The sequence below is a fragment of the Salvelinus sp. IW2-2015 genome, linkage group LG11 (assembly GCF_002910315.2).
Source record: "Salvelinus sp. IW2-2015 linkage group LG11, ASM291031v2, whole genome shotgun sequence".
In the NCBI taxonomy this organism is placed as follows: domain Eukaryota; kingdom Metazoa; phylum Chordata; class Actinopteri; order Salmoniformes; family Salmonidae; genus Salvelinus; species Salvelinus sp. IW2-2015.
Window position 1 is genome coordinate 43,785,661 of NC_036851.1, and position 27,585 is coordinate 43,813,245.

At 43.3% G+C, this 27,585-nt stretch overlaps 2 protein-coding genes across 3 annotated transcripts in view; both read right to left on the reverse strand.

Moving 5' to 3' along the window:
• Window positions 1-265: 265 nt before the first annotated feature.
• LOC111970449 (homeobox protein AKR-like) lies at window positions 266-7,898 on the reverse strand. 2 transcript variants are annotated; one of them, XM_023997188.2, is made up of 3 exons: window positions 7,583-7,898; window positions 5,298-5,548; window positions 266-4,033 (listed from the first exon to the last, which is right to left on the reverse strand). In XM_023997188.2, the coding sequence occupies exons 1-3, from the start codon at window positions 7,599-7,601 to the stop codon at window positions 2,849-2,851; spliced, it is 1,455 nt and encodes a 484-aa protein (XP_023852956.1). In that variant the 5' UTR covers window positions 7,602-7,898; the 3' UTR covers window positions 266-2,848. The 2 variants fall into 2 exon arrangements, with proteins under 2 accessions (XP_023852956.1, XP_023852957.1); XM_023997189.2 differs by lacking the exon at window positions 7,583-7,898 and adding an exon at window positions 6,859-7,499.
• A 6,709-nt stretch (window positions 7,899-14,607) lies between these two features.
• Window positions 14,608-27,585, reverse strand: part of LOC111970448 (disks large-associated protein 4-like) — a 61,906-nt gene continuing 48,928 nt past the window's right edge. Inside the window, exons 9-10 of the mRNA XM_023997187.2 lie at window positions 20,355-20,519; window positions 14,608-18,242 (exon numbers count right to left, since the gene is read on the reverse strand). Of these exons, the coding sequence (XP_023852955.1) occupies window positions 18,003-18,242; window positions 20,355-20,519 (405 nt within the window). The 3' untranslated portion in view covers window positions 14,608-18,002. The remainder of the gene's footprint in view (window positions 18,243-20,354; window positions 20,520-27,585) is intronic.

A 27,585-nucleotide genomic window follows, 5' to 3' on the forward strand; every position in this document is an offset into this window, starting at 1 on the left:
GCAGAGAACAGTCTAAGACTGTATAGAGGTCCTGGATGGCAGGAAGGTGACCATCAAAAAGGTTCAGTAGACCTTTGGACTCAACTTAGATGAAAATTGTTGTCTTGGATAAAACTGGGGGAGGAGGGCATCCATGGTACAATATCTTGCTCATGTAAATTCTTTGTCATTAATTGTTGTGCTTCGAGACAAAATTGACAAAAGGACATGGTAATGTGATAGTTCAGTTATATAAATAGAAACAAACAGCACAAGGATCAGCAAATGAAAAAAAAAAAACTTTTATTCTCTGAAATGCTTGTACAAAACACATTTAAAGTTTAAGGCATATATTGCACAGACTATTCAAAAGTTTCTATGTAGAAGGGGTATGTTCCCTCAATCCCGGGTTTAAGGCACGATAGCCAGTTATACTTTCAATACATCAGCCATGATTCATACAGTGAAATGGAAAAAACATCTTTAGGATGCAATTGGTCATATTGAGAAGCTACACATTGTCATTTCAGCTACAATTCATGCCAAAAGAAAAACACCTGACCTTGATGAATTTACATGCATTTTCACATTGGCATCTACGACCCAAGTTTCATTCTGCATCCAAAATCTGATATATATATATATATATATCTTTCTAAATAATGTCCAGTATCCAGCCGTTTCCAGTATCGCAACATGTGGTCAGTGGCGTGTAGTAATGAATAAACCACGTACCCGCTTAATTGTACTGTATATCTATTCACACCATTATTTCTTACAAATCACTATGACCCCGGAACCCTTCCTTCACCCAAACTGTTTAAGGAGGTGGTAAGGGCTCAGACGCACCAATAGTGTTTGCTGGCCGAGAATACTTAGCACCTGTGAGTATAATTTGCCAACCGAGTGCGCACCGATTTTACACGTAGAAACGCATAAAAATGTTGGCAGTCAATATACAGCAGGTCCCTAAAAGACAGCGCGCTGAATGACAGGCAGAATGCTAGATCCACATTGGGTGCGGCGTGTGCGAGCCTTAAAACTCTTCAGCACATCTCCGTTAGTGGAGTACCTGTACGATCTACCTTTCCCAATGACAAATCAGGAAACAGTGCCGACATCCATCCGTATGAAAGAAAATCGAGGGGTAGCCTACCTATCTGGGAGACATGACGGAGAGAATGGGATCAGTGCGTGTCACAAACCCAGGCTAATAATAACAAAACTCCATATCAGCTCTTCTCATGCTTCTTTCTAGCTGGAAGATAACCATGGTCTTTTCAAAGCTTAAGAGTTGAAAAGAATAGAGAAAAGTTTGACCTGTTTGAACTGACAGAATATAAGACTTTGCAGCAGCACAGTGTGTTCACCTAGGGTCTCACTAATGTTTGTGCTGCGTCTAAAGTTAGGATTTGGCCATAAAATGTGGTATATGAACTAAGACCGTTTCATGGAAACTACAACCGTATAAGAATGAGTAACACTGAGGAGAGGATATAGTCCACTAACACAGAGGGAAAATACAGAGAGGAAAGGAGTCAAATTTTCCAGACAGTTTGCTTCTCAATAACCTCAACATTGATCAATGACTTCAATACAACACTGACCAGACTTTGTCATCCAAGGGAACAACTAAGAGTATTTCAATTAAGACATTTTGGTTTGAAATACAAGGACCAAATCTTAAGGCTCCAATGATTTGCTACTTGGGTCAAACCCTCTCCAAACAGGATGACCCAAAAGCTTGAAAATGTTTGTAACAGTCTTCAGCCATCAACTACGGCATACTAGGGCACTAGCCTGACGGCGTCACCTGACTAAGCATTCAGCGTCAACCACAAAAATGTCAGTTCTGTTACATGACCAATGTTACCTTACGTTCACACACACACACACACACACACACACACACGAATGCCACCTCCTTCACATCCACATTAAAAACACATCCCAGGAAATCATACACAATACATAAAGATAAGAGAGCTATACAAAAAAACATTCCTCTTTTTTCATATATACACACACACAAATACTGCTTACCTGCTGAGATACTATTTTGGAAATGGGTTTAAATGAATATTTTTTAAAATATATAACAAAATGGTAGTGTTCATATTCTTTGCGACTGATGATGTTGGGTGTGTGTCTTAAATATAGAATCCCTGGTYGCCACATGTTTACAGTAGCTTTAAGGCAAGGAGAGAGAAGGACATTGGAGCTGTGCAGTCAGGCACACTGCAGTACAATCAATTTCCCTTGCGCCTGTCTCCCGGCATTGTGAGGGGGAAGGGGGCGTTGGAATGCTCCAGATTGTGAAGGCCGGACTAAAAAATGAAAATCTAAAGTGCATAAACAGTACTGGAGGAGCACGACACTAGCGCTTGAAACAAACAAACACGGTTGTCTCAGCCCCAAGTCCGCCCTTGTTTAGCCTTGGTGGGAATGATTGACAAGCTAGGCAGCCAGGGTTTAAAGTCATCGAGTCCCGCTTTATACATTCAACCAAGTCCGGTACTGCTACTGATGAGGCTAGATCTGCTGGTGCTGGCTTCAAGACTTTAAAAAAAAATGTATAACGGGAAGGAAATGTCCTCCTTGCCCTCGTTTGGAAATGGTTGAGATAGTAGAGTTCAAAACTACATAATAGAACTTTGTGTTGTCACATTTGACCTATACTCTGGAATGTTGACAAGTTGACAGCTTCTGCCCAGCAACAGGCTCTATTGGATAAAATATTTTGTTAAAGTCCTGATAAAAAAAATGCTTTAAAAAAGCACTCTTTAAAAAACACTTGTTTTTCCATCCCAGTGTCTGATGTATATGACAGTTCTGTCATATTCAAACTGCAGAGCACAGACATACAGGATCAGTGGGTTGATGAAAGGAATATGTTCTCAGATATATACACAGCTTGGTGCGCCCCCACATACAGACCAGGGTGTGGCCGTGGCTCTAGTTGACTGTCTCGCTGACAGCATGCAGGGTGTGCTGCGCCCCCCACACTGTGGCTATGGGAGTCTGTGCCACGGGACCAGGCTGTCGGACTGGAACATCGCTGTGAACCATGCTCCACACACTGGCCACCGACTGAGCCCTCTGGACACTGCTGCTGCTGGAGGAAGAAAGGCCTAGGAATGGGGTGAGGGCTGGCAGAGGTGCTTTGGACTAGGGCTAAAGTTGGGGATGAGATTGGGACAGGGGATAAAGTTAGTGCAGGGGTGAAGGTTTGAACAGGGCTTAGGGCTGGCACAGGGGGTTTGGTTGGTGCAGGGATGAAGGCTGGGACAGGGGTTGAAACTGGCACTAGGACTGGAATTTGGGCAGAGCGGGGAGGCAGACTTGGAGCAGGAATGAAGGCAAAGGCTGGGGTGAGTTTAGGTGCTGAAGAGACCGTGACGGGGCTTGGGACTGAAACTGGGGACACCACAACCTTTTCTGTGGGACTCTGCTCTCTGGGCGAGTTCAGTGAAGCTTGGCTCGGCTCTGGTGGAAGGGTTGGACCCATAGCACTGCTGCAGACCGTGGCCTCTGTAGTGGCCTTCGTCTGACTCTCATGCTCAGCGGCCCTCTGGAGAGCTGCGTRCACCAGCAGCCTCAGGTCACTGAAGTCCTGGCCGGGGCACAGTTCCGGAGGGGTGGGGGGTGGCGTGTTGAATAGCCCGCCAGTGGGACTGGCGCTGATAACCGTAGAGCCCTTCTCCTCGGCCTCCCTCAGGAGAACGTGCATGTCCAGCTGCATCAGGGCCTGGACGCAGCAGCCCTCTTGGCCTGGGTAGCCGGCACCCGTCAGAATGGCCGTGGCTGTGTTGCCCAGGAGGCTGAGGTCCAGCGTGGGGGCTGGCCGGATGACCGTGGGCCGGAGTGGGGGCAGGGCTGGTGAGGGGACCGAGGAGGTGGGGCTTTCAGGGGAGCTACCTCCACCACCAGTGGATGAGCGACCCTCACCTTTTCCTGCCCGCCTGGAGATGGTGAAATGGGTGGGGTCTTTGCCATCCTTGCGGAGTAGGTCAGGGAGGAGGCGGCGACGGGCGTTGATGAACCAGTTGCATATCTGGAAAAGTGGAGGAAGTTACTTTAATAACAATGCCTGCATGACTGGGAAAACAAACTGGGTGCATCTCAAGGGCCCAACTAGGCTTCCGTCAAGAGCCAAACTACAGATATAAATCTCAAGTCACTTAGAAAGTTTTTTGTTTTGTTTAGTGTGCCAAGTCAACTAGAAGACCCTAATAATTAACTCAACTGACGCGTATAAAATGTTAAAACTGGGCCGAGGCCAGTTGTTTGGGAATAGACTTCCGCCCACATATTCTCAGTCTCCCTCGCCTTTAGGCCTGGTTTACCGCCCTCTAGTGGGAAACATCTCCCCCACACAGAGTGAGATGAGGGAGCTCAGACTGTTGGCATTAAAGAAGTCTCGGGTGAAAAATTTGCCACAGAGATGTGCACAGCCAGCTAGGGGCACAACACTACAGCCTGGCTGTCTGCCGGCTACAAGTCACCTAGAAGACCCTAATAATTAGCTCAACTGACTCATATAAAAAAAGAGTTAAAACGGTGCCGGCTGTCTGCTCCACTTTGCTCTAGCCTCTTGCTCTGCTCAAGTCACCAACTCCTGGGGTGTGAGAGTGTGTGTGTGTATTGGAGGGAAGAGGGAACATCACATGGTTGGCCTACAAGGGCTGCTGTAACGGTGTCAAATTCATCTGTACAGTAGTACATCAGTCATGGGACATTTTCTACACTGTTGTGAAACACTCAAGGGCTGAAGTACGATGATAAGTACGAAGTAAATACCATGGGATGGATTGCTGTTTATAGAACACTTAGCAACGGCCTGAAGTAGGCCTATAGGTGCTGCGGCGTTTATCGCCCCGCACACGAGGCCAATAGAGAACACAATATCTGATAAACAACTATCTTTGACAAGGCGAGTAGGTCGTCATGGCTTCATCTAGCCCCAAGTGTCTGCTGTGATCAACTGTTTACACTGCATCAGGAGCTAATCAGCATAGCTGGAACCATTCAACTGGAGGACATTGTAAATCATTCATTTCAACACTACACTTGTCAGGGGAGCATGCTGAAACCGAACCCAACATTTATAAAAATGTATAACAGTTCAAATAGTGTGAACTTAAATCTATCCAGCCTTGTTAGGGTCAGTGTGAGATCTTCCCCACAGCATAATCAGAACTTACCACAATGATTAATAGTAACCACATAGTATAACCCTACGGGAACTTAGACATTTTACCACGTGCAGGCTTTCCTTCATTCATTTTACTTTGACAATGTTACGCCGGTCCACTCACCTGTAGCACGGAGAGGCTGGTCTGATCTGACAGGCTGAGTTTCTCCTGCTCTGAAGGGTATGCGTTGTAGCGGTGCTCGTACAGCCAGGTCCGCAGCACAATCACCGCCTCCTTGGGCAGGTTGCCGCGGCGACGCCGCTTGCCCGAGCCCACGCCGCCTCCTGACAGGTCAAGGGGAAAGCCGTCATCCTCAAAGGGGTCGCTGTCAGACATGGCTGACGACAGCTCCTGTATCTGCTCCTCTTCCAGAGCTGAGGACGGGGAGGAGGGGGGGTCAGTTTGGCAGTGCTAGTGTTTGTATGGTGGACACTGTTCACAGGGTTGGACATTCACTCATTTGTTATGGAATGTATTGTGTTCCCTCCAAATCAGATTGCCATGTTACACATCTACTTATTGTGTAGGCCTGTGTTATTGTACATTCACCAACCTTTAAAGAAATAGGTTTGATGAAGGGTTAAATTGAGACGCTTGTTTACGGAAAACAGATGGAAGACAAGTGGTGACCTGTGCCAATTAGCCATCTAGTATGCTCTGAACACCTGTGTGTGAGCTTAACTCTGAAGTGTAGTGTTGTCGGATGGAGGCACCCATAGCTGTATGCATCTGTCCAAAACTGCTACAGTAAGTGCATATTTTTTATTTGAAGGATTCTTTCACTGATGTACAATAAGGGCCATATGTTTCAAACGCCATATCGCAAGCTATGAATTACATTTCTAAACGTTAGCAGTGTCTGGATTGTAGTTCGCATGGGGCTGTCATGGGTCGAGGTGAATGGTTGCGAACTGTATGGAGAAGACAGAATGCCGCCTAGAGTTAGAGAGACCTAGTATGGGTGTAGCAGTCAGGTAAGCACAACTAAAAGCATTCATTGATGACAACTTACTATTAAAGTGAAGTGCCATTAATTGAAATACACATTCAGAACAATATATTCATTCCCCAAATCACAATATGTTGCGGGGGGCAACTCAAAATGGAGCATGCTTTCTCCCAGGGTATAGAATGCAGTAAATGTCTTTCTCTGGTTGAAATCTGACCCCCGGGGGCAGCCTGTCCTTACAAAGGAGATTGTGTGCATATCACGATCTCCAGCGGCGGGCGATCTACAGACCGTGCAAGGGACCATTTTCACCTCTTGCCAGGGGAATTCAGGGTCCTGGAGACACTTCTCACTTGTTTGTATGCCCAAATTGAATGTGCTTCCAATTGTTTACYGTACGTTGCGGCTATAATCTTTTAAAAATGTTTTGGGTGCATGAAAGGGCAAAACTGATAATTGATTATAGCAAACTAAATATGCCAACGACTTAATTGGTAAACTAGTTKTTTTTATACTGTCTAAAACACTGGCATGTCAGTGGTTTGAGTTGTGCTGTCAATATTTTGTCCATTGAACKGCTTGAAAGTAGCAGCTAAAGTTACTAGCGATCCCGTTACACAGCTGGTAATGACCTGTATCTTAGCTAGTAGCTAAAGAATGCACTCCAGGTGGGTCATAAAACGTGGTTAATTTGAGCTAACTAGTTTGAGGTTAGCTTGAAGTCAGTTAACTTACATGTCACACGCTGCTCCTCTTATCAAACCTCAACTGTCTACAAAGCAAAGGCCGTTCTTATCTTAGAACTAATATGATATTTTCTAAATTACTCAATGRGTTAAACTTCAAAAGGCGTGAGCAGAAATCAAGTTGCTAAATTCACTAAAATCCTCAAGGCGAAAAAGGCATTGCAGCCAACGTAACTTAGCTAGTTAACTAGCTAGCTAGTAAGGCTAGCAGGCTACAAAGCAAACAATGAAGTTCGCGTCAGTGATTGGCATTCTGTTTTGTTCCATTCAATCTCGTCTCATGCAGTTAACATTGTTCCAATGAAATCAAAATATCTAGCTGAAAGCTATCAATTCCCAAATGCTAAAAAATAGCGAAAATAAGAAAATCCTGTTAGAYCTCGAAAAATGAGCAAAGAAAACATTGACTAAGTTTGCTAGCCATCTTCCCATCGTCACGTAGCAAACGTACAAAGAACCCTTTGAACGCACGCCATAGCGCATGTAGGACTGTTCTGTCGCTCCGCCAGATGGACACCATGCTTGCTTCCAAAGATAACTAGCTGGTTAGCTGTCCCTCCAAATTCAAACAAACACACGCTGCATTTGCTCGCAACAAAAAAACTGCATTCCATTTAACACCAACAGGCGAGCACACCAGGCAAACCGTCAGACGCGGCCAGGGCAACAATTAAGACCTGGAAATAAAAATAACACGGCTAATTTCTGCCTACCTCGTTTTAGGGGTTTCATTCTTTGTTGATGGCTTGCTCGAAAACACGCAGCTGTCGAAGTTCCTTGTAAAATGCGTGCGTGCCCCGGCTAAATGTTGACAAAGCGAGATTTTGTTTCCAAGCGCTAAAGGTGTTGCACGCTTTTACTTTGCTTTTCAAGGCTTCAAATCTTTTTTTCTTGCGACATAAGCGTGCTGTTGTTCTATCCCGTTTCGATGTCTAGCTAGAACAAATGTTTCATAATTTGTGTCGCTCAGTTCCTTTTACCTGCAGAAGCAAAGCCAACTCTATACCAATCTGACAGTAGAAGATGGAATGATCCCGCCTCCTGTATCTGCGCGATCCAATCACGGCTCTTTCTTTCCAGTAGACATGCCGTGTCATCATTCCTGAGTGACTGACAGGCGAAGCATTTAATTCAAAATCCAGTACAAKATTTTATTGAATAATGTTGTTTTGTTTCCGACATTATTGAAATTAACACACACGACCTCTTTTTTTGCCAACATATTATAGTGGCCACTAAACCAAGGGGATTTCCTCATGTACTCGGAATATGCGTTTATTATGTAACCGAAACGATCATGTTTTCTTGTTACATAAACGGGATCAAAAATCTTAACAGCAACAGTGGGCCACGGCCACTAATGGATGCAGTAATAAAATAGTACAAATTCTGGTCAATAGAACAGCAGAATCTTCCCAACAACTGCTGGAGAAAGTCGAGGCTTTCTCACCTTGCTCCCATCCTCTTTCATATGCAGCAACATACAGTTGCCACTGCAAATTATCTACATGTCAGGCATTATTATTTTAGTATTTTAGTTTTTGTCTCGCACGTAGGTAGGAATTTGCATTATGTGATAATACAATGTGACAAGACTGTAAACAGTCACTGGTGTGGAAGACTAATCAAATGACGCACTAGATGGACTACAATCTCTAGATTGTCTAGATTAGATTATAGACAAGCCTGTATAGCCTTGTGTAGATTATAATAATCCCATTACTCACTATAATAAAATCATCTCTGACACCATCAACCCGATAGAGGATTAACAAAATAACCATTGTGAACGTTTTGAGAAAGTATTGTGTGCATTTTATTGAATGATATTATCTCTTCATAGTATTTTACAGTACATATTTTAACAAATGAGATCATTGTAATTGTATAAATTAATCTACAGCATTGTAAAAGATGGAGTGGTTCTCTGCATTCAGATTTCATTCTTATTTACAACAGAATGTGATTTGACTTGCCTAGTTAAATAACGGTTAAATAAAAATAAAATAAATTGATTAGCACATGGGGAATTACTAGCTGGTCTCAGATCTGTTTGTGCTGCATGACAATGACCATAGTAGTTGGCAAGCCAAGACACAGCACGAACAGATCTGGGACCAGGCTATGGAATTGCTTTATCATAAAATGTTCATCTTAACATATACCAATTTTACTTAATTTAGTATTCCACAATATGCTTTAATGTTACCAGAGTAGATATAAATACAAGAATCATAGTAAATCTAATTTTATGAACAAAACAACCACTCATTCACGTTTTATATCAACCCTTTATACTAAACCGAAACCCTGACATACACAGTCTAATTTGTAAAGCATTATCAATATTGAACAAATCCTAGTCAATAAAATATATGCTTGTTTCATAAAAAATGTKATTATTGTTTGTTAAAGTAAAAATGTGTTTTGCTACATATCTCTTCTGCTAAGAGTGTTGGTTCTTCTACACTCCCAACCCTTGTAGGCCAAGGGTACAAACCAAAGTGCACAGAAAATTCAGGAGGGGGCTTCTTTTTGCTTTGTAGGCCTTTGAACCAGGGGAGTGGGTTTGACAGGTACCCTTACCTTGGGCTTCCCTTTCCGGCATGCTGTGACCTAACAACCCCTCAAAAGTCTTGTTAAAGCCTAGCGTTGAGAGTAATGTATTGTAAACCAGTTCAAAGGTACTTCAGTCTCACAGAAATTAGTTTGCTATTAGTTTGCTGTATTGTCCAAGCGAGTATGGCAAGTGTCCACCACCACAGTCATGTCCTCTAGAAGTTCGAAATTGTGAAAAAATGTACAGGACATTTTTCTGCAGTCAGAATTCCATAGTGAACACATCCAAAAAATATTGTTTCCTCCCCTAATATTTCACACTTACTAACAGCAGAGGTGAGTTGGGTCAAAACAGGCGRAGTGAAAACTCCTAAAAATAAACGGAGAAAAAACCCTGCTGAAGTATAGGGAGTTAGGGTGTGAAAGGGCAACAGCAACACTTAAGAGGACCCAGACCATGGCCACACATTACACATTTTGTAAGTCTTGAAAATATAAGAGCTGTGAATTATACAAGAGCTATGAATTATAAGACAGTCTAAAACATCTCTTCCTTGTCAGGTTTGCTACAAATGTATTGTTTGGTAGGCCTGTAACGCATAGGAATATCAAGTGAATACTTAACGCATAGAAACAACATGGCCAAATGCAATTTCATAGAACACATTAAGTCAATATACAGTACACACATCGTGTAATCCACACCAAAGAGACCATGATGAAATTGTTGTTGTTGTTGGTTTTAGAGTACTTCCAACTGCCCTTTATAAATTCCACAGCCACTTCACCTGGAAACTAGGAAAGTGAATAAATAACCTTGTAATTTTAAGCAAATGCGACAGTATGTGAATAAATTAACCAATTCAATGCTCTTAGGCTAGGCATATATCTCCAAAACAATAGCATACAACAACAAAATGAAGGGGTACTGTATGCATGTCACTATGGTTTAAAACACTTCAACAGTGTGCCATAGGATATGATCTTTCACAGAGAGTCAGGACCTTGATGAAATAGGCCTAGGTGTGGCCCTCTGGTTTGTGTATTGGACCAGGGCCTTGTTAAATGTATGAGACAAGCCCCTTTGCTTCCCATAGTCTCTCAGTGACAGATAGTTTCTGTCATTTACGTATTCATGTCTTTGCAGATTAGAGCGGACTGTCTCTCTGTCACCCTGTAATAGCTTTCTGTCCTTGACATACCTCTATCTCTCTCTTTCTCACTCTCCCCATATGCATATTGAATTATTTAAATTCCAGTCAGGCACAGACTCAAATCAAAATACAGCTGGTAGGGTCGACCGATCTCTTTCGTCTGAAGCTAAGCAGGATTGGGCCTGGTTAGAGCTTCAATGGGAGACCACCTGGGAACAGTACTTCCAACTGCCCTTTATCAATGTGTGAGAGGGTTTTTTGAGGGCCAGAAGGGGACCACCAACTTTTTATATATTTTTGTTTATTTAACTAGGTAAGTCAGTTAAGAACAAATTCTTATTTACAATGATGGCCTACCCCGGCCAAACCCTCCCCTAACCTGGAAAACACTGGGCTAATTGTGCGCCACCCTATGGGACTCCCGTTCATGGCCGGCAGTGATACAGCCCGGGATCAAACCCAGGTCTGTAGTGACACCTCTAGCACTGCGATGCAGTGCCTTAGACCACTGCGCCCCTCAGGATCCCTGAATTCCCCAGGTTAGTGATGGGGACATCCAATGCTATCAATATGGATACCGTCTGCTTTTCGACTGTAACATCAGTGTTACACTAGTGTATGCACCCTTATGTTATACTAGGGAAATTGTTTCCTTAGCTAGGGCTGACATTGAGGACATGTGAAGAGCAGAATCAACAGCCTCTGCATAATCAAAACAGTTGCTTTGTGAGAAGGTGTTAAAGTTCACAGTTAGCCATTGTTATGTAAATGACAGCTGAGAAGTACCAGTGGCCTGGCTTTGGCCTCAAGTGAGAGCAGGTCCGCTGGAGCCATGACTCAGTGAGACACGGGTGCTGGCCAACGTAGATGGAAACAGAAAGGTCTGAGCCTTTTGGGTAAAACACTGGGGTAAATCCTGTATGGAAATTACAATATTTTCTATTATCTCCATTCAATGTAAATCATATCTTTGCAATCTAGCGGGAATCCTATATATTGTTAAAAAAGAGCATGTTATATGTTATAACAGATTGTGTCCAAATCCTAGTACATGTCGTTGGACTACAAGAACATCAGAAAATAGTTAGGACTGTTCCAGAACTAGCAATGGAAAAACAAATAGCCAGTACTAACTTCGTTGGTCACAACAGCAAATCAAGAACACAATTTAACAGATGCAGTCACACAAACCCCCTCCTTGGTAAAGGATCATACCAAAGACAGACCACTGTCGCACAAAGCCTGGAGGCGCTAACGATTGGAGCCATGCTCAAATGGAGGAGCATTCAGATGCCTCAACCAGGGAGTGACCAGAGCCATTGACACCCCACATTTTACTAAGCAGAGTAAAGGAGCCATCAGCAGCTCAGGCAAACACACAACAGCAAACAATAGCCTGCAATCAAGAGAGATCTCTTCCCAGGAGGGAGTGGATGATGGCCAATACAGCCAGGCCTTTCCAATGCAAAGCCTCAAGCTCACTGTGGAGGTGGGTTGGGAAAATACAACAACAATTTTTAAAGAGACATGGAGCAACTAGGTAACAAGCAACCCGACATATGGTTGAGTAAAAGTGAATGTCCTTTTTATTCAAGTGAACACATAGTATGTGTTCCATGCAGAGACCCTCGTGTTGCAAGCACCATCTTTCAAACGACGGAGCCATTGTAACATAAGAACCACTAATTGATTAGCAGGGAAAGGTAGTGTTCATTTGCTGGCCATTTGATGCAGCACAACAAATGTGGGGGGACAAGGAGAAGAAATGTAAAGAAAACAAATTATGCTCAGATGAACCAGAGTAAATTGGTGAAGCAATAAGGCATGAGAACCCAGGGATTATCGCGTAAATAACTCAACTAAGTGCTGTTCTAAGGCCTGACGAGGAGCAAACAACCTGTTTAATAAAGTTGACTTTGACCTACGCAGTACAAACGTAGGTGGAGAGTTCCCTCCCTATCACTACCGTATGCCCTAGCCATTTGTATGTCCTAGCTATTACTGTATGTTCTAGCCATGTGTATGTCCTAGCCACTACTTTATGCCCTAGCCACTACTATATGTCCTAGCCACTACTGTATGCCCTAGCCATGTGTATGTCCTAGCCACTACTGTATGCCCTAGCCATGTGTATGTCCTAGCCACTACTGGTATGCTCGCATGTGTATGTCTAGCCATACTGTTTGCCTAGCCACTACTGTATGCCCTAGCCACTACTGTATGCCCTAGCATGTGTATGTCCTAGCACTACTAAGTTTTCCTAGCCACTACTGTATTCTAGCCATGTGTATGTCCTAGCCACTATGTATGTCTAGCCATGTGTATGCCCTAGCATGTGTATGTCTAGCCATGTGTATGCCCTAGCCATGTGTATGCCTAGCCATGTGTATGCCCTAGCCATGTGTATGTCCTAGCCACTACTGTATGTCTAGCATGTGTATGTCCTAGCCACTTACTGTATGTCCTGCCATGTGTATACCCTAGCCATGTTGTATGTCCTAGCCACTACTGTTATCCTAGCCATGTGTATACCTAGCCATGTGTATGCCTAGCCATGTGAGTCCTAGCATGTGTATGTCCTAGCCATCTATGTATGTCCTAGCATGTGTATGTCCTAGCCATACTGTATGCCTAGCCATGTGTATGCCCTAGCCATGTGTATGCCCAGCCATGTGTATGTCTGCACTATTGTATGTCCTAGCCATGTGTATACCTAGCCAGGTATGCCCTAGCCATGTGTAGGCCCTAGCCATGTGTATGTCCTAGCCACTACTGTATGTCCTAGCCATGTGTATGCCCTAGCCATGTGTATGCCCTAGCCATGTGTATGTTCTAGCCATGAAAACTGCATGTGTTTTCTCATACGACCAAGAAGGTAACACAGAAATACACTGAGTATACAAAACATTAGGACACCTGCTCTTTCCATGATATAGACTGACCAGGTGAATCCAGGTGAAGCTATGATCCCTTATCGATGTCACTTCAAATCAGTGTAGATGGGGAGGAGACTGGTTAAATAAGGATTTTTTAAGCCTTGAGACAATTGAGACATGGATTGTGTATGTGTGCATTTCAGAAGGTGAATGGGCAAGACAAAAGATTTTAGTGCCTTTGAACAGGTAGTATGGTATGGTAGTATGTGCCAAGCTCACCGGTTTGTGTCAACAACTGCAACGCTGCTGGGTTTTTCACGCTCAACAGTTTCCTGTGTGTATCAAAAATGGCCCACCACCCAAAGGACATCCAGCCAACTTGACACAACTGTGGGAAGCATTGGGCCAGCATCCCTGTGGAACCCTTTTGACACCTTGTAGATTGTAGAATCCATGCCCCGACAACTTGAGACTGTTCTGAGGGCAAAAGGGGATGGGGGGTTGCAACTCAATAGTAGGAAGGWGGTCCTAATGTTTAGTATATTTAGTGTATATGCCATTTAGCAGACGTGTTTATGAAAATACAATGGTTAGTCATTTGAAGTCATAATTTGATATAAAAACAAGTATTGGTTGGAAATATATGTTAAAAATGCTGTTTACTGTTAGTATACAGTTCACTCTGCGAGTCTGGCAAGTGAGATCTTTTTAACCTGACTCTGGCACTCCAGGCTGAAGTTTCCGCTAGGTACAGATCTAGCATCAGCTTCCACCCTCCAAACTTAACTTTAACCATGTGGGGGAAATGCAAAACTTACCCAAAATCAGCGTCTAGGGGCAACTTCACCCTACACCACTTTGGACAATCAAATACCTACAGTGAGACTCAAACTTTCTTGATCTCTCAACCACAAATAGAGAATATGTTATGATCATTTGATATTTGACAATTTTAATATTTATACTGCAGTAGTTTGTGTCGGGGGGCTAGGTTCAGTCTGTTATATCTGGAGTATTTCTCCTGTCTTATCCGGTGACCTGTGTGAATTTAAGTATGCTCTCTCTAATTCTCTCTTTCTTTCTTTCTCTCTCTCGGAGGACCTGAGCCCTAGGATCATGCCTCAGGACTACCTGGCATGATGACTCCTTGCTGTCCCCAATCCACCTGGCCATGCTGCTGCTCCAGTTTCAACTGTTCTGCCTGCCGCTATGGAACCCTGACCTGTTCACCGGACGTGCTACCTGTCCCAGACCTGCAGTTTTCAACTCTCTAGAGACAGCAGGAGCGGTAGAGATACTCTCAATGATCGGCTATGAAAAGCCAACTGACATTTAGTCCTGAGGTGCTGACTTGTTGCACCCTCGACAACTACTGTGATTATTATTATTTGACCATGCTGGTCATTTATGAACATTTGAACATCTTGGCCATGTTCTGTTATAATCTCCACTCGGCACAGCCAAAAGAGGACTGGCCACCCCTCATAGCCTGGTTCCTCTCTAGGTTTCTTCCTAGGTTTTGGCCTTTCTAGGGAGTTTTTCCTAGCCACCGTGCTTCTACACCTGCATTGCTTGCTGTTTGGGGTTTTAGGCTGGGTTTCTGTACAGCACTTTGATATATCAGCTGATGTAAGAAGGGCTRTATAAATACATTTGATTTGATATGTTTTGTTAGATAACATTTTTTTATCACTTGCCTGGAACCATTTTCCATTCCACTTTCTTTTTTATTTGTAATTTTTTTCTCCTCAATTTTGTGATATCCAATTGGTAGTTACAGTCTTGTCCCATTGTTGCAACTCCCCTACGGACTCGGGAGAGGCAAAGGTTGAGAGCCAATGCATCCTCCGAAACACGACCCTGCCAAGTCACACTGCTTCTTGACACACTGCTCGCTTAACTTGGAAGCCAGCCGCACCAATTCGTAGGAGGAAACACCGTCCAGCTGGTGACTGGGGTCCGCTTGCAGGCGCCTGGCCCGCCACAAGGAGCCGCTAGAGCGCGATGGGACAAGGAATTCCCGGCCAGCCAAACCCTCCCCTAACCTGGACGACACTGGGCCAATTGAGCGCCGCCTCGTTGGTCTCCCGGTCACGGCCGGCTGTGACACAGCCTGGTATCGAACCCAGGTCTGTAGTGACGCCTARGATGCAATGCCTTAGACCGCTGCGCCACTTGGGAGGCCCCCATTCCACTTTCACAGGCCTATTAAAAGAGTGAATCAGCTTTGATATCACTATACTTACTTTCCATAGAGGCACAATGGTGATGCATTTCTTTTTTTGTACCAATAACAGCATTTTCAAAAACAAAGGATGGCAAACAAATTATATTTATGTAATGTAATAGAGATTTAATGATTTGTCTCAATTAAAAAAAAGTGTAGGCATTTGGGGATGATATTTAACAAAAACAACAATGGTAGACAGCAATATGACAGGGCGCTTGGTTGAACAAATAAAAAAAACWATGTGCTTCTTCTTCATTCCAGGATGAATTTGTTCCCTCCAAAAGTGTCATGGACAATTGAGATGTAGTGCAAAATATGACCAGTAGGAGGATAAAATAACAACTTCCTGGTTTCGCACAGTGTCACTGAAGCATCTCAATAGTCAGACAGGGTTTCCTCTCCTAGTACCTTCCCTTGTCTCCTATCCTTTCCTTTCTCTAGCCATCTCTTTTCAAGAGGGTGTCTGGTCAAGATCCATGATGTGGAAAAATATATTACACTTACATGATTTTAGTCATTTAGCAGACACTTATCGATTTACAGGAGTAATTAGGCTTAAGTGCCTTGCTAAAGGGCACAGACAGATTTTTTCACCTAGTCGGCTTGGGGATTCAAACCAGCGACCATTCGGTTACTGGCCAAATGCTCTTAACCGCTCGGCTACCTGCCGCCCCATACAGTAGCAAATACCTATAGTAGTACTGAATATTCAGTGTAATGTATCAATAACAAATTCCCATTGCCGAGTGCAGTGTGCAGCCATTAGTCAAAGTTAATTAATGCTTAACTACAAGTCCAAATTGGGCTTAATTCCATTTAAATTCTCTATAGGAGGGCAATTCAAATCATGGTTGGAGTGAGTGGAATTTCACGGTGGAATGGACCACATGTTTTTCCATGTATATTGAGTGATGGTCCCATGTGGGAAATGCACCTGCATCTGTGCCAACTAATTTACTCATTGAAATACAGTGACGACAAAACAACAAAAGGTTAATTGCAGAGAGAGACGCTGGGGCAGAAGTTGGGAGAAAGAAACCCCTCTAACCTTTCAATTCCTGTGATATTGCTGCTGCAGCAACCCAGCTTGAGTTGCTGGAAGTACCTACTTTAAAACCTACTGTCTTTTTAAATGTTCAATGAAATAGCCACAATGATGCAACATTACGCTGGTAAAGTATCTTGAAACAACGAGGAAACAATTCAGACTTAAAKACATTTTGCACAGTGGGATTGTCCTCAATGGTGGTCCTGGTCCTTCACTCTAACCTGAATTATGTTCAATTGCTCTGATATACCCACACCATTATATTATTCATTAGGGCACACTGTAGCAAAAGGTGAAACTGATTAACTGCCTAATGAATATGACCTAGAAATAAATTCACAGAGCAATACAAAGAAATGAAAGTACAAAGCGTGGCCATTGTCATGGGACTGTGGACATTGGCTGATGAATACATCCTTAAACCAAAATGGCAGAAAGCAATATAATCTCAATGAAATAGTAGGATATTCAAATTACATTCCAGAAAATATTGACTTGTGAGTGTGTTTTGAGTCAGTTAAAAAGTACCTAAAGTACCTTTTTAAACAAAAAATGAACTAAGTAAACATCAATTGTGCTTTCAATAGATCTCACTTATACAAGTGGTGATACTTGTCATTTCCACCCTTAGTTCTTGGTTCCCTGCTCTCCAAAACCTCTTAAGAATCTAGAACTGCTTTGAATGCAGGCAAGGGGCTCTTACAAAACAAATAAAAACAAACAAAAAAGCACCAGGAAGACATAGATAGCTGAGGGTCTGAAGCATGTGTGTGTGTGTGCTCCTCTGAGTAAGTGTGTACATTAAACCACATGGTGGCGTTGTGCAAACTACGGGTTGGCCAAGGCATGGGGGGAGGGAGTCAGGGAGGGGCGGCAGAAAGCACAAATGTTTACTCTGTCCGCTTCTTAGATCTGTTATAGCCAAGATACAGGTACATCTAAAACAGTCTTGATATAGTTTCTTTAGGAGATAATAATATCATCATCAATAACCATTTTTATAATTTTCGTAATAATCAAGAGTACTAACAATAGTAACAAAGTTTGTGGTTGAGGTTTTTCCATGGCAGCCTTGTGAGAGGAGACGAGAGTTCCCCATAGTCTATAGCCCAATAATTTTTATTTCTTGTTTCCTCTCTTTCTCACTTAATCTAGATTTGCTGCCACCAGGACCAGCCTACCCTGTTTGTGTATGGCGAGAAGACCCCAACCCTCCATCTCAGAGGCAGTTCCTCCTATCTCCCTCTCCCCCTCTCTCGCTCTCTCTCAGAGACGTGTTTGGGCCTCGGGGACGTAGATCTCGATACTGTCAGCACTCTCCGTGGCTGAGTTCTGCCGAACRGAGGCGGCCCTCTTAGCGGCCAGCAGTCGCCTGCGGGCCTCCGTCCGGTGCTTCTCCGCTGAAGAGGTGGAAGAGGCGGAGTCGACGCTCTTCTCACGTCCCAGCACCGGCCTCCCCTTAACGGGCTTCTTTGGCACTGGAGGAGGGGGCTCTTTCTGGTGCTCCTGGTGGTGTTGGTGGAGGGCCGCAATGGACGAAGTCAACCGTCAACCACAAGGAAACAGAAGAGACATGTGGGGGGGGGGGGGAGAGTGAGAGGATGCAAGGCGTTGTTGCTGTTGAAAGAAAACCTTTTTTTGTTGATGAATTGAAAGGAGTAACTACTCACTTTGGAGATTTTATGACTTTAGGACCAAGAAAAATTATTCGAAACAACTTCTGAAGTTTTGTACTTGTATGTTCATACATGGTAAAATATAGATTTTTTTTGTTTCCTGAAAAGCTTCAGTTTTGGAGATGCAAGGTTTTCTTCCGAAAGCAACGAAGCAACGAAAGGTAATACAGAGGTTATAAAAAAGAGCATAGTGAGTTTCATTTGGTAGACATGGATCTTTCACAGTGACTTTGATTATGGTTTTTTCAAAATATGCACAAGGTAGGCTTGACATGGACAATCTAGACAAATTACGGACAAGATAGACATAATATGAACAGTGTAGCCAAATATAGGACATTGATGGCAACTCTTCCTTGGACTAGACACTGAATTAATATTGGATCCCTGAATCCCAAACTAACAATAACCTCTTCTCAAATATACCTAGTGGGTATGGGCTAGGGGTTGGTTTGGTACTCAAATAATTCATTTTATGATGAGGACATTGGATGAACCACACTTAATTCATTGCAGTCATAGTGAAATAGTGACATGAAGTCAAAGTAGTTGAAGCACACATCCACCAAAACATACACTACTACTCAAAAGTTTGGGGTCACTTAGAAATGTCCTTGTTTTTGAAAGAAAAGKCCATTTTTTCCCCCATTAAAATAACATTAAATTGATCAGAAATACAGTGTAGACATTGTTAATGTTGTAAATGACTATTGTAGCTGGAAACGGCAGATTTTTAAAATGGAATATCTACATAGGCATACAGAGGCCCATTATCAGCAACCATAGCGCCTGTGTTCTAATGGCACGTTGTGTTAGCTAATCCAAGTTTATAATTTTAAAAGGCTAATTGATCATTAGAAAACCCTTTTGCAATTATGTTAGCACAGCTGAAAACTGTTGTCCTGATTAAAGAAGCAATAAAACTGGCCTTCTTTAGACTAGTTGAGTATCTGTAGCATCAGCATTTATGGGTTCGATTACATGCTCAAAATGGCCAGAAACAAATAACTTTCTTCTGAAACTCGTCAGTCTATTCTTGTTCTGAGAAATGAAGGCTATTCCATGTGAGAAATGGCCAAGAAACGGAAGATCTCGTACAATGCTGTGTACTACTCCCTTCACAGAACAGCGCAAACTGTCTCTAACCAGAATAGAAAGAGGAGTGGGAGGCCCCATTGCACAACTGAGCAAGAGTACAAGTACATTAGAGTGTCTGGTTTGAGAAACAGATGCCTCACAAGTCCTCAACTGGCAGCTTCGTTAAATAGTACCCACAAAACACCAGTCTCAATGTCAACAGTGACTCCGGGATAATGGCCTTCTAGGCCTACACAACCAGGTGATGGGAGTTCTTTACTAATTAGATACCATAATTCATCAATGAAGTACAAGGGAGGAGCGAAAGTCCGAAGACACTCAGCCCTCCGTGGAATGAGTTTAACATAACCCTAACCGTAACCCTAAAATAGCCTTTTTCCTTGTGGGGACCAGCCAAATGTCCCCTCGTCTGAATTTTCCTTGTTTTACTATCCTTGTAAGGACTTCTGGTACACACACACACACGCACGCACGCACGCACGCACGCACGCACGCACGCACGCACGCACACGCACACGCACACGCACACACACGCAGCTCTGCCATTACCATACTTGAGACATCAGAGCAGAGCATGTCTTGTACCCCGACATGCATTCTCAAAGGAGGGGCTTAAACCGCAGAAACAGTCATAAACTGTCCTCTTTGAGATTGAGCCCCATGCATGTGTAAAGGGAGGTGCCTTCTCCCAAGCCCCTTCACATTGGGGTGGGAAGCCCCTTTTAGTGTTCACTTCACATGGGGAGGGGGGAAGTGAGAGGGGAGGTGGGGAGGGAGGAGAGAGGCCGGTTTCGGCGGCTTTCCTACCCCAGCCTGTGCACTGGGCAGCAGGGGTGGGAAGTACCTTCCGCTCGGGTGGCGAGTGTGCCACGGCAGGGGGCTGCCAGTCGCTGGACTTGAGGTGGTAGAGCTCATCAAACTTGAGGCTGATGTCCTCGATGGAGAGCTGTAGCAGGTCCCAGAAGCCTGCCAGGTCCTGGGCTGTGGGCCGCAGGTTGGCATTCACATTCTGAAGGGAGGGAGAAAGGAGAAAATGGGGGAGAAAGAGAGGTGTGGGAAAGTGGAAGAAAATAAAGAAATAGTGAAGAGAGAGGATGTAAGAAGGGGAGAAAGGGAGAAAAGGAGAGAAGCATGAAGAGGAGATTGAAAAGAGGAGATTGAAATTAATTCAGTGTTGCTTTGTCCACTTTTGACACTAGAGGGAGCTGTCTTACAACACAATGACAGGAGACCTCATCAAACTTATTAGTTGAATTCCATCAGACTATTCTGGGTAAATACTGTGTATGTTGGAAGGTGTGGATGTTGATGCTACTGTATTATCGTTTAATGTATGCCTGTAAAAAACTTATACTGCTTTATTGGGACTATTCTTAGATTTTTATGAAGAAAAAAAWATATATATATTTAAAAAAAGGTGGACTGACCACTTCACATAAACCGTAGGGAATTGGGAGGCACTCTGTTTTGCCTCATCTCCTTTTAAAGTATGTAAAATAAGTCAGTCAGAGCATATGGAAGGCTTGAACGTCACACTTCGACTTGTTCTCTTTCAGTCGACTCGGTGTGACATCTCATTATGGGACACGCCCTCTCTAGCATTCCCCATAGTGAGATAACGCCCTAATTTCCTTCAGAGAACCGGGGCTACATACGGTAACCCATAGTTTTTCTTCCCACCTGACTCACTCATTCTCTTACTAATYCTCTTTGTTATGGTTGGGTCTGCTTGTGTTTCTTGCCCACACAGCATCTTTGCAGCTGCAACTAGACTGGGGTTTGAGCCCTTATCCAGAGCCTTTTGACTCAACTCTCCGCCATGTTTTTATCATGCTAATTCTGCATTCTGGATCTTCAAATAGGAGAACACACAGAAAAAAACACACAACAAAAGATGGTAGCACTAGCATGTAAAAACTGACTTCCTGTGTAATGATATGAAAAGCATCCATAGGAAATTGTCCATAAATACAAAATATTTGGGGTTTTTACATGTAGGAAAAAAATTATTCTGGATGTCAAACTCTTTTTGAAATGGTACAATGGTTCAACTTATTTTGGATCAGGGTGCCCTTTCATAGAATTTTATCAGGATAGCACATCATTTCACAATTAATCGCTAACCAAAAAGGTTCACTACACAACCATTAATACAAAACATGAGTTCAATAATATGGCTGCATTAAAATAGACTCCTATTATAAATGACTCAATCAACACAATCAGTAGCCCTTGCTACTCTGATACTTACACTGAGCTTCATGACGAGATTATCATTATTCATTAAAACTGCATTAACAACCATAGATTGTCGGTCTTCTGTCTGAATAACTGCTAGTCTCTCTCTCATTTGAGAGAACATAATACATTCCGAATATGATGACACTGAATTTCCACTGAGAATAGCTAACAGTCAGAGAATGCTACCAACAAAATGCAGGCGTTTGCAGACCGTCAACCTGAGGTTAGTCTTATCCTAATAATTGGGGATGTCAGTCTGAGTACCCTGTACTGAGATCAGTAGAGTGACGTGATACAAAGAGACATGTCTACACAGCATCACATTAGTGTAAACCAAGACTGTTCCACGGGCAGGCCTGGTTGTAGCAAGATATGTTCGAGTGGTGTCTGTGACAATTTTAGCATTTTAGCTAACCCTAAACATTCTCCTAACCTGCCACGTTAATTCTCCTAACCTGCTACGAAAAGTTATTTAAAAAACCGGCAGACCTGCCCTGAGAACGATACAGCCATGTCCACCCCTTACAATAGTTTAACCACTCAGGTCTGGAAAAAGTCCCATCAATCACTTCTCCATTGACCTTACTGTCTGATAGCATTCAGCTTGTCACTTAGCTAGCCACATTTAAGCTCTGTGTCTTTCCATTTGGCATGTGTTTGTCTAGTGAAGTGATGAAGTGTGCCCAGAGACTGTAGTCGAAAATTAGCAGGCCTGGCTAAAACTAGCACTTTTTCAGAAATGTTGATCAATGTGCACTGTCCATGTAAAAATAAACTTAACAAAGTAAAGTAAACAAGGGTGTGGGATAGATGATTATCTGGAAATGTAAGTGTGTGGGGTTGAGTATCTGGAAAGTAAGTGTGTGGGGTTGATTATCTGGTAAAGTAAGTGTGTGGGGTTGATTATCTGGTAAAGTAATTGTGTGGGGTTGATTATCTGGTAAAGTAAGTGTGTGGGGTTGATTATCTGGTAATGTAAGTGTGTGGGGTTGATTATCTGGTAATGTAAGTGTGTGGGGTTGATTATCTGGGAAAGTAAGTGTGTGGGGTTGATTGTCTGGTAATGTAAGTGTGTGGGGTTGATTGTCTGGTAATGTAAGTGTGTGGGGTTGATTATCCTGGTAAGTAAGTGTGTGGGGTTGATTATCTGGAACGTAAGTGTGTGGGGTTGATTATCTGGTAACGTAAGTGTGTGGGGTTGATTATCTGGTAATGTAAGTGTGTGGGGTTGATTATCTGGTAATGTAAGGTGTGGGGTTGATTATCTGGTAAAGTAAGTGTGTGGGGTTGATTGTCTGGTAATGTAAGTGTGTGGGGTTGATTATCTGGTAATGTAAGTGTGTGGGGTTGATTATCTGGTAACGTAAGTGTGTGGGGTTGATTATCTGGTAACGTAAGTGTGTGGGGTTGATTATCTGGTAATAAGTGAGTGTGTGGGTGTTGATTATTGGAACGTAAGTGTGTGGGGTTGATTATCTGGTAATGTAAGTGTGTGGGGTTGATTATCTGTAACGTAAGTGTGTGGGGTTGATTATCTGGTAATGTAAGTGTGTGGGGTTGATTATCTGGTAATGTAAGGGGTTTTCTGGTCATGTACAGTGCATTCGGAAAGTATTTAACATTTTGTAAACGTTACAGTCTTATTCTAAAACGGGTTAAATTGTTTTTTTTCCTCAACAATCTACACACAATACCCCATAATGACGAAGCAAAAACAGGATTTTAGACATTTTTGCAATTGTATTAAAGTAAAAAACTGAAATATGACCTTTACATAAGTATTCAGACCCTTTACTCAGAACTTTGTTGAAGCACCTTTGGCAGCGATTACAGCCTCGAGTCTTCTTGGGTATGACGCAACAAGCTTGGCACACCTGTATTTGGGGAGTTTCTCCCATTCTTCTCTGCAGAGCCTCTCAAGCTCTGTCAGGTTGTATGGGGAGCGTCACTGCACAGCTATTTTCAGGTCTCTCCAGAGATGTTCAATCGTGTTTAAGTCCGGGCTCTGGCTGGGCCACTCAAGTACACTCAGAGACTTGTCCCGAAGCCACTCCTGCAATGTTTTGGCTGTGTGGTTAAGGTCGTTATCCTGTTGGAAGGTGAACCTTCGCCCCAATCTGAGGTCCTGAACACTCTTGAGCAAGTTTTCATCAAGAATATACTTTGCTTCGTTTACCTTCCCACAATCCTGACTAGTCTCCCAGTCCCCGCCACAGAAAAACATCCCCCACAGCATGATGCTGCCACCACCACGCTTCACTGTAGGGATGGTGCCAGGTTTCCTTCATACGTGATGCTTGGCATTCAGGCCAAAGAGTTAAATATTGGTTTCATCAGATTAGAGAATCTTGTTTTTCATGGTCTGAGTCCATTAGTTGCCTTTTGGCAAACTCCAAGCGGGCTGTCATGTGCCTTTTACTGAGGAGTGGCTTCCGTCTGTCCACTCTACCATAAAGACCTGATTGGTTGTCCTTCTGGAAGGTTCTCTTATGTCCACAGAGAAACTCTGTCAGAGTGACCATCAGGTTCTTGGTCACCTCCCTGACCAAGGCCGTTCTCCCCCAATTGCTCAGTTTGGATGGGCAGCCAGCTCTAGGAAGAGTCTTGGTGGTTCAAAACTTCTTCCATTTAAGAACCATAGAGGCCACAGTGTTCTTGGGGACCTTCAATGCTGCAGAAATGTTTTGGTACCCTTCTCCAGATCTGTGCCTCAACACAATCCTGCCTTGGGCTCTACGGACAATTTCTTCCACCTCATGGCTTGGTTTTTGCTCTGACATGCACTGTCAACTGTGGGACCTTATATAGACAGGTGTGTCTCTAGTCTCTAGCTCTAGTACTTCCGGCGCGGACCGAGATGGCCACCTCGCATCGCGTTCCTTGGAAAATATGCAGTATTTTGTTTTTTTATGTGTTATTCCTTACATTGGTACCACAGGTAATCTTAGGTTTCATCACATACAGTCGGGAGGAACTACTGAATATAAGAGCAACGTCAACTCACCACCGTTACAACCAGGAATATGACTTTCCCGAAACGGATCCAGTGTTTTGCCTTCCACCCAATACAATGGATCTGATCCCAGCCGGCGACCCTATGCGACGCCGTAAAAGGGGCAAACGTAGCGGTCTCCTGGTCAGGCTTCGGAGACGGGCACATCGCGCTCCACTCCCTAGCATACTACTCGCCAATGTCCAGTCTCTTGACAATAAGGTTAATGAAATCCGAGCACGGGTAGCATTCCAGAGAGACATCAGGGATTGCAACGTGCTCTGCTTCACGGAAACATGGCTAACTCAAGAGACGCTAACGGAGTCGGTGCAGCCAGCTGGTTTCTTCACGCATCGCGCCGACAGAAACATACATCTTTCTGGTAAGAAGAGGGGCGGGGGTGTATGCCTTATGATTAACGAGACGTGGTGTGATCATAACAACATACAGGAACTCAAGTCATTCTGTTCACCTGATTTAGAATTCCTCACAATCAAATGTCGACCGCATTATCTACCAAGGGAATTCTCTTCGATTATAATCACAGCCGTATATATTCCCCCCCAAGCAGACACATCGATGGCCCTGAACGAACTTTATCTGACTCTTTGTAAACTGGAAACCACACACCCTGAGGCTGCATTCATCGTAGCTGGGGATTTTAACAAGGCTAATCTGAAAACAAAACTCCCTAAATTCTATCATTCTATCAGCATATCGATTGTGCTACCAGGGCTGGTAAAACCTTGGATCATTGTTATACTAACTTCCGCGACGCGTATAAGGCCCTCCCCCGCCCTCCWTTRGGYAAAGYTGACCACGACTCCATTTTGTTGCTTCCAGCCTACAAACAGAAACTAAAACAACAAGCTCCCTCGCTCAGGTCTGTTCAACGCTGGTCCGACCAATCTGATTCCACGCTTCAAGACTGCTTCGATCACGCGGATTGGAATATGTTCCACATTGCGTCCAACAACAATATTGACGAATACGCTGATTCGGTGAGCGAGTTCATTAGGGAGGAGGTGAGGGCCCTCGGAGTGTGGTGTCAGGAAAATAACCTCACACTCAACGTCAACAAAACAAAGGAGATGATTGTGGACTTCAGGAAACAGCAGAGGGAGCACCCCCATATCCAATCGACGGGACAGTAGTGGAGAAGGTGGAAAGTGTTTAAGTTCCTCGTGTACACATCACGGACAAACTGAATTGGTCCACCACCACGACAGCGTTGTGAAGAAGGCGCGCAGCGCTCTTCAACCTCAGGAGGCTGAAGAATTCGGCTTGTCAAAAGCACTCACAAACTTCTACAGATGCAATCGAGAGCATCCTGTCGGGCTGTATCACCGCCTGGTACGGCACTGCTCGCCCACAACCGTAAGGCTCTCCAGAGGGTAGTGAGGTCTGCACAACGCATCACCGGGGGCAAACTACCTGCCCTCCAGGACACTACACCACCCGATGTCACAGGAAGGCCATAAAGATCATCAAGGACAACAACCACCCAAGCCACTGCCTGTTCACCCGCTATCAATCCAGAAGGGAGGTCAGTAAAGGTGCATAAAGCAGGCACCGAGGACTGAAAAACAGCTTCTATCTCAAGGCCATCAGACTGTTAACCAGCCATCACTAACATTGAGTGGCTGCTGCAACATACTGACTCAACTCCAGCCACTTTAATAATGGGAATTGATGGAAATTATGTAAAAATGTACCACTAGCCACTTTAAACAATGCACTTAATATAATGTTACATACCCTACATTACTCATCTCATATGTATATGTATATACTGTACTCTATATCATCTACTGCATCTTGCCATCTTTATGTAATACATGTATCACTAGCCACTTTAAACTATGCCACTTTATGTTTACATACCCTACATTACTCATCTCATATGTATATACTGTACTCTATACCATCTACTGCATCTTGCCTATGCCGTTCTGTACCATCACTCATTCATATATCTTTATGTACATATTCTTTATCCCTTTACACTTGTGTGTATAAGGTAGTAGTTGTGGAATTGTTAGGTTAGATTACTTGTTGGTTATTACTGCATTGTCGGAACTAGAAGCACAAGCATTCGCTACACTCGCATTAACATCTGCTAACCATGTGTATGTGACAAATAAAATTTGATTTGATTTGATTTTGTGTGCCTTTCCAAATCATGTTCAATCAATTGAATTTACCACAGATGGACTCCAATCAAGTTGTAGAACATCTCAAGGATGATCAATGGAAACAGGATGCACCTGAGCTCAATTTTGAGTCTCATAGCAAAGGGTCTGAAGACTTATAAATAAATAAATAAGTATAAATATATAAATAAGGTTTTTGTTTTATTTGTAATACATTTGAAAAACATTCTAAAACATGTTTTTGCTTTTTAATTTGGGTATTGGTGTAGATTGATGAGGAAAAAAGTTTGTTTAATAATTTGTAGAATAAGGCTGTAATGTAACAAAATGTGAAAAGTCAAGGGGTCTGAATAGTTTCTGTATGCACTGTAAGTATGTGGGTTGTTTATCTGGTATGTAAGGGTTTTCAGGTAATGTAAGTATGTGGGGTTGATTATCTGGTAATGTAAGTGGTTCAGGTAATATAAGTATGTGGGGTTGTTTATCTGGTAATGTAAGTGTGTTGGGTTGTGGTAATTTTGTTAAGTCTGGTTATTTGATGTGTGTGTAGAGTATGGAATAGTATAGTTTTGTCTGGTGATGTGATGGTGTTGTGGTGGGGTAGTATGTTTTGTTGGTGATGTGATGGTGTAATGGTGTTTGTGGTGGGTAGTTTGTTTTGTCTGGTGATGTGATGGTGTAATGGCTGT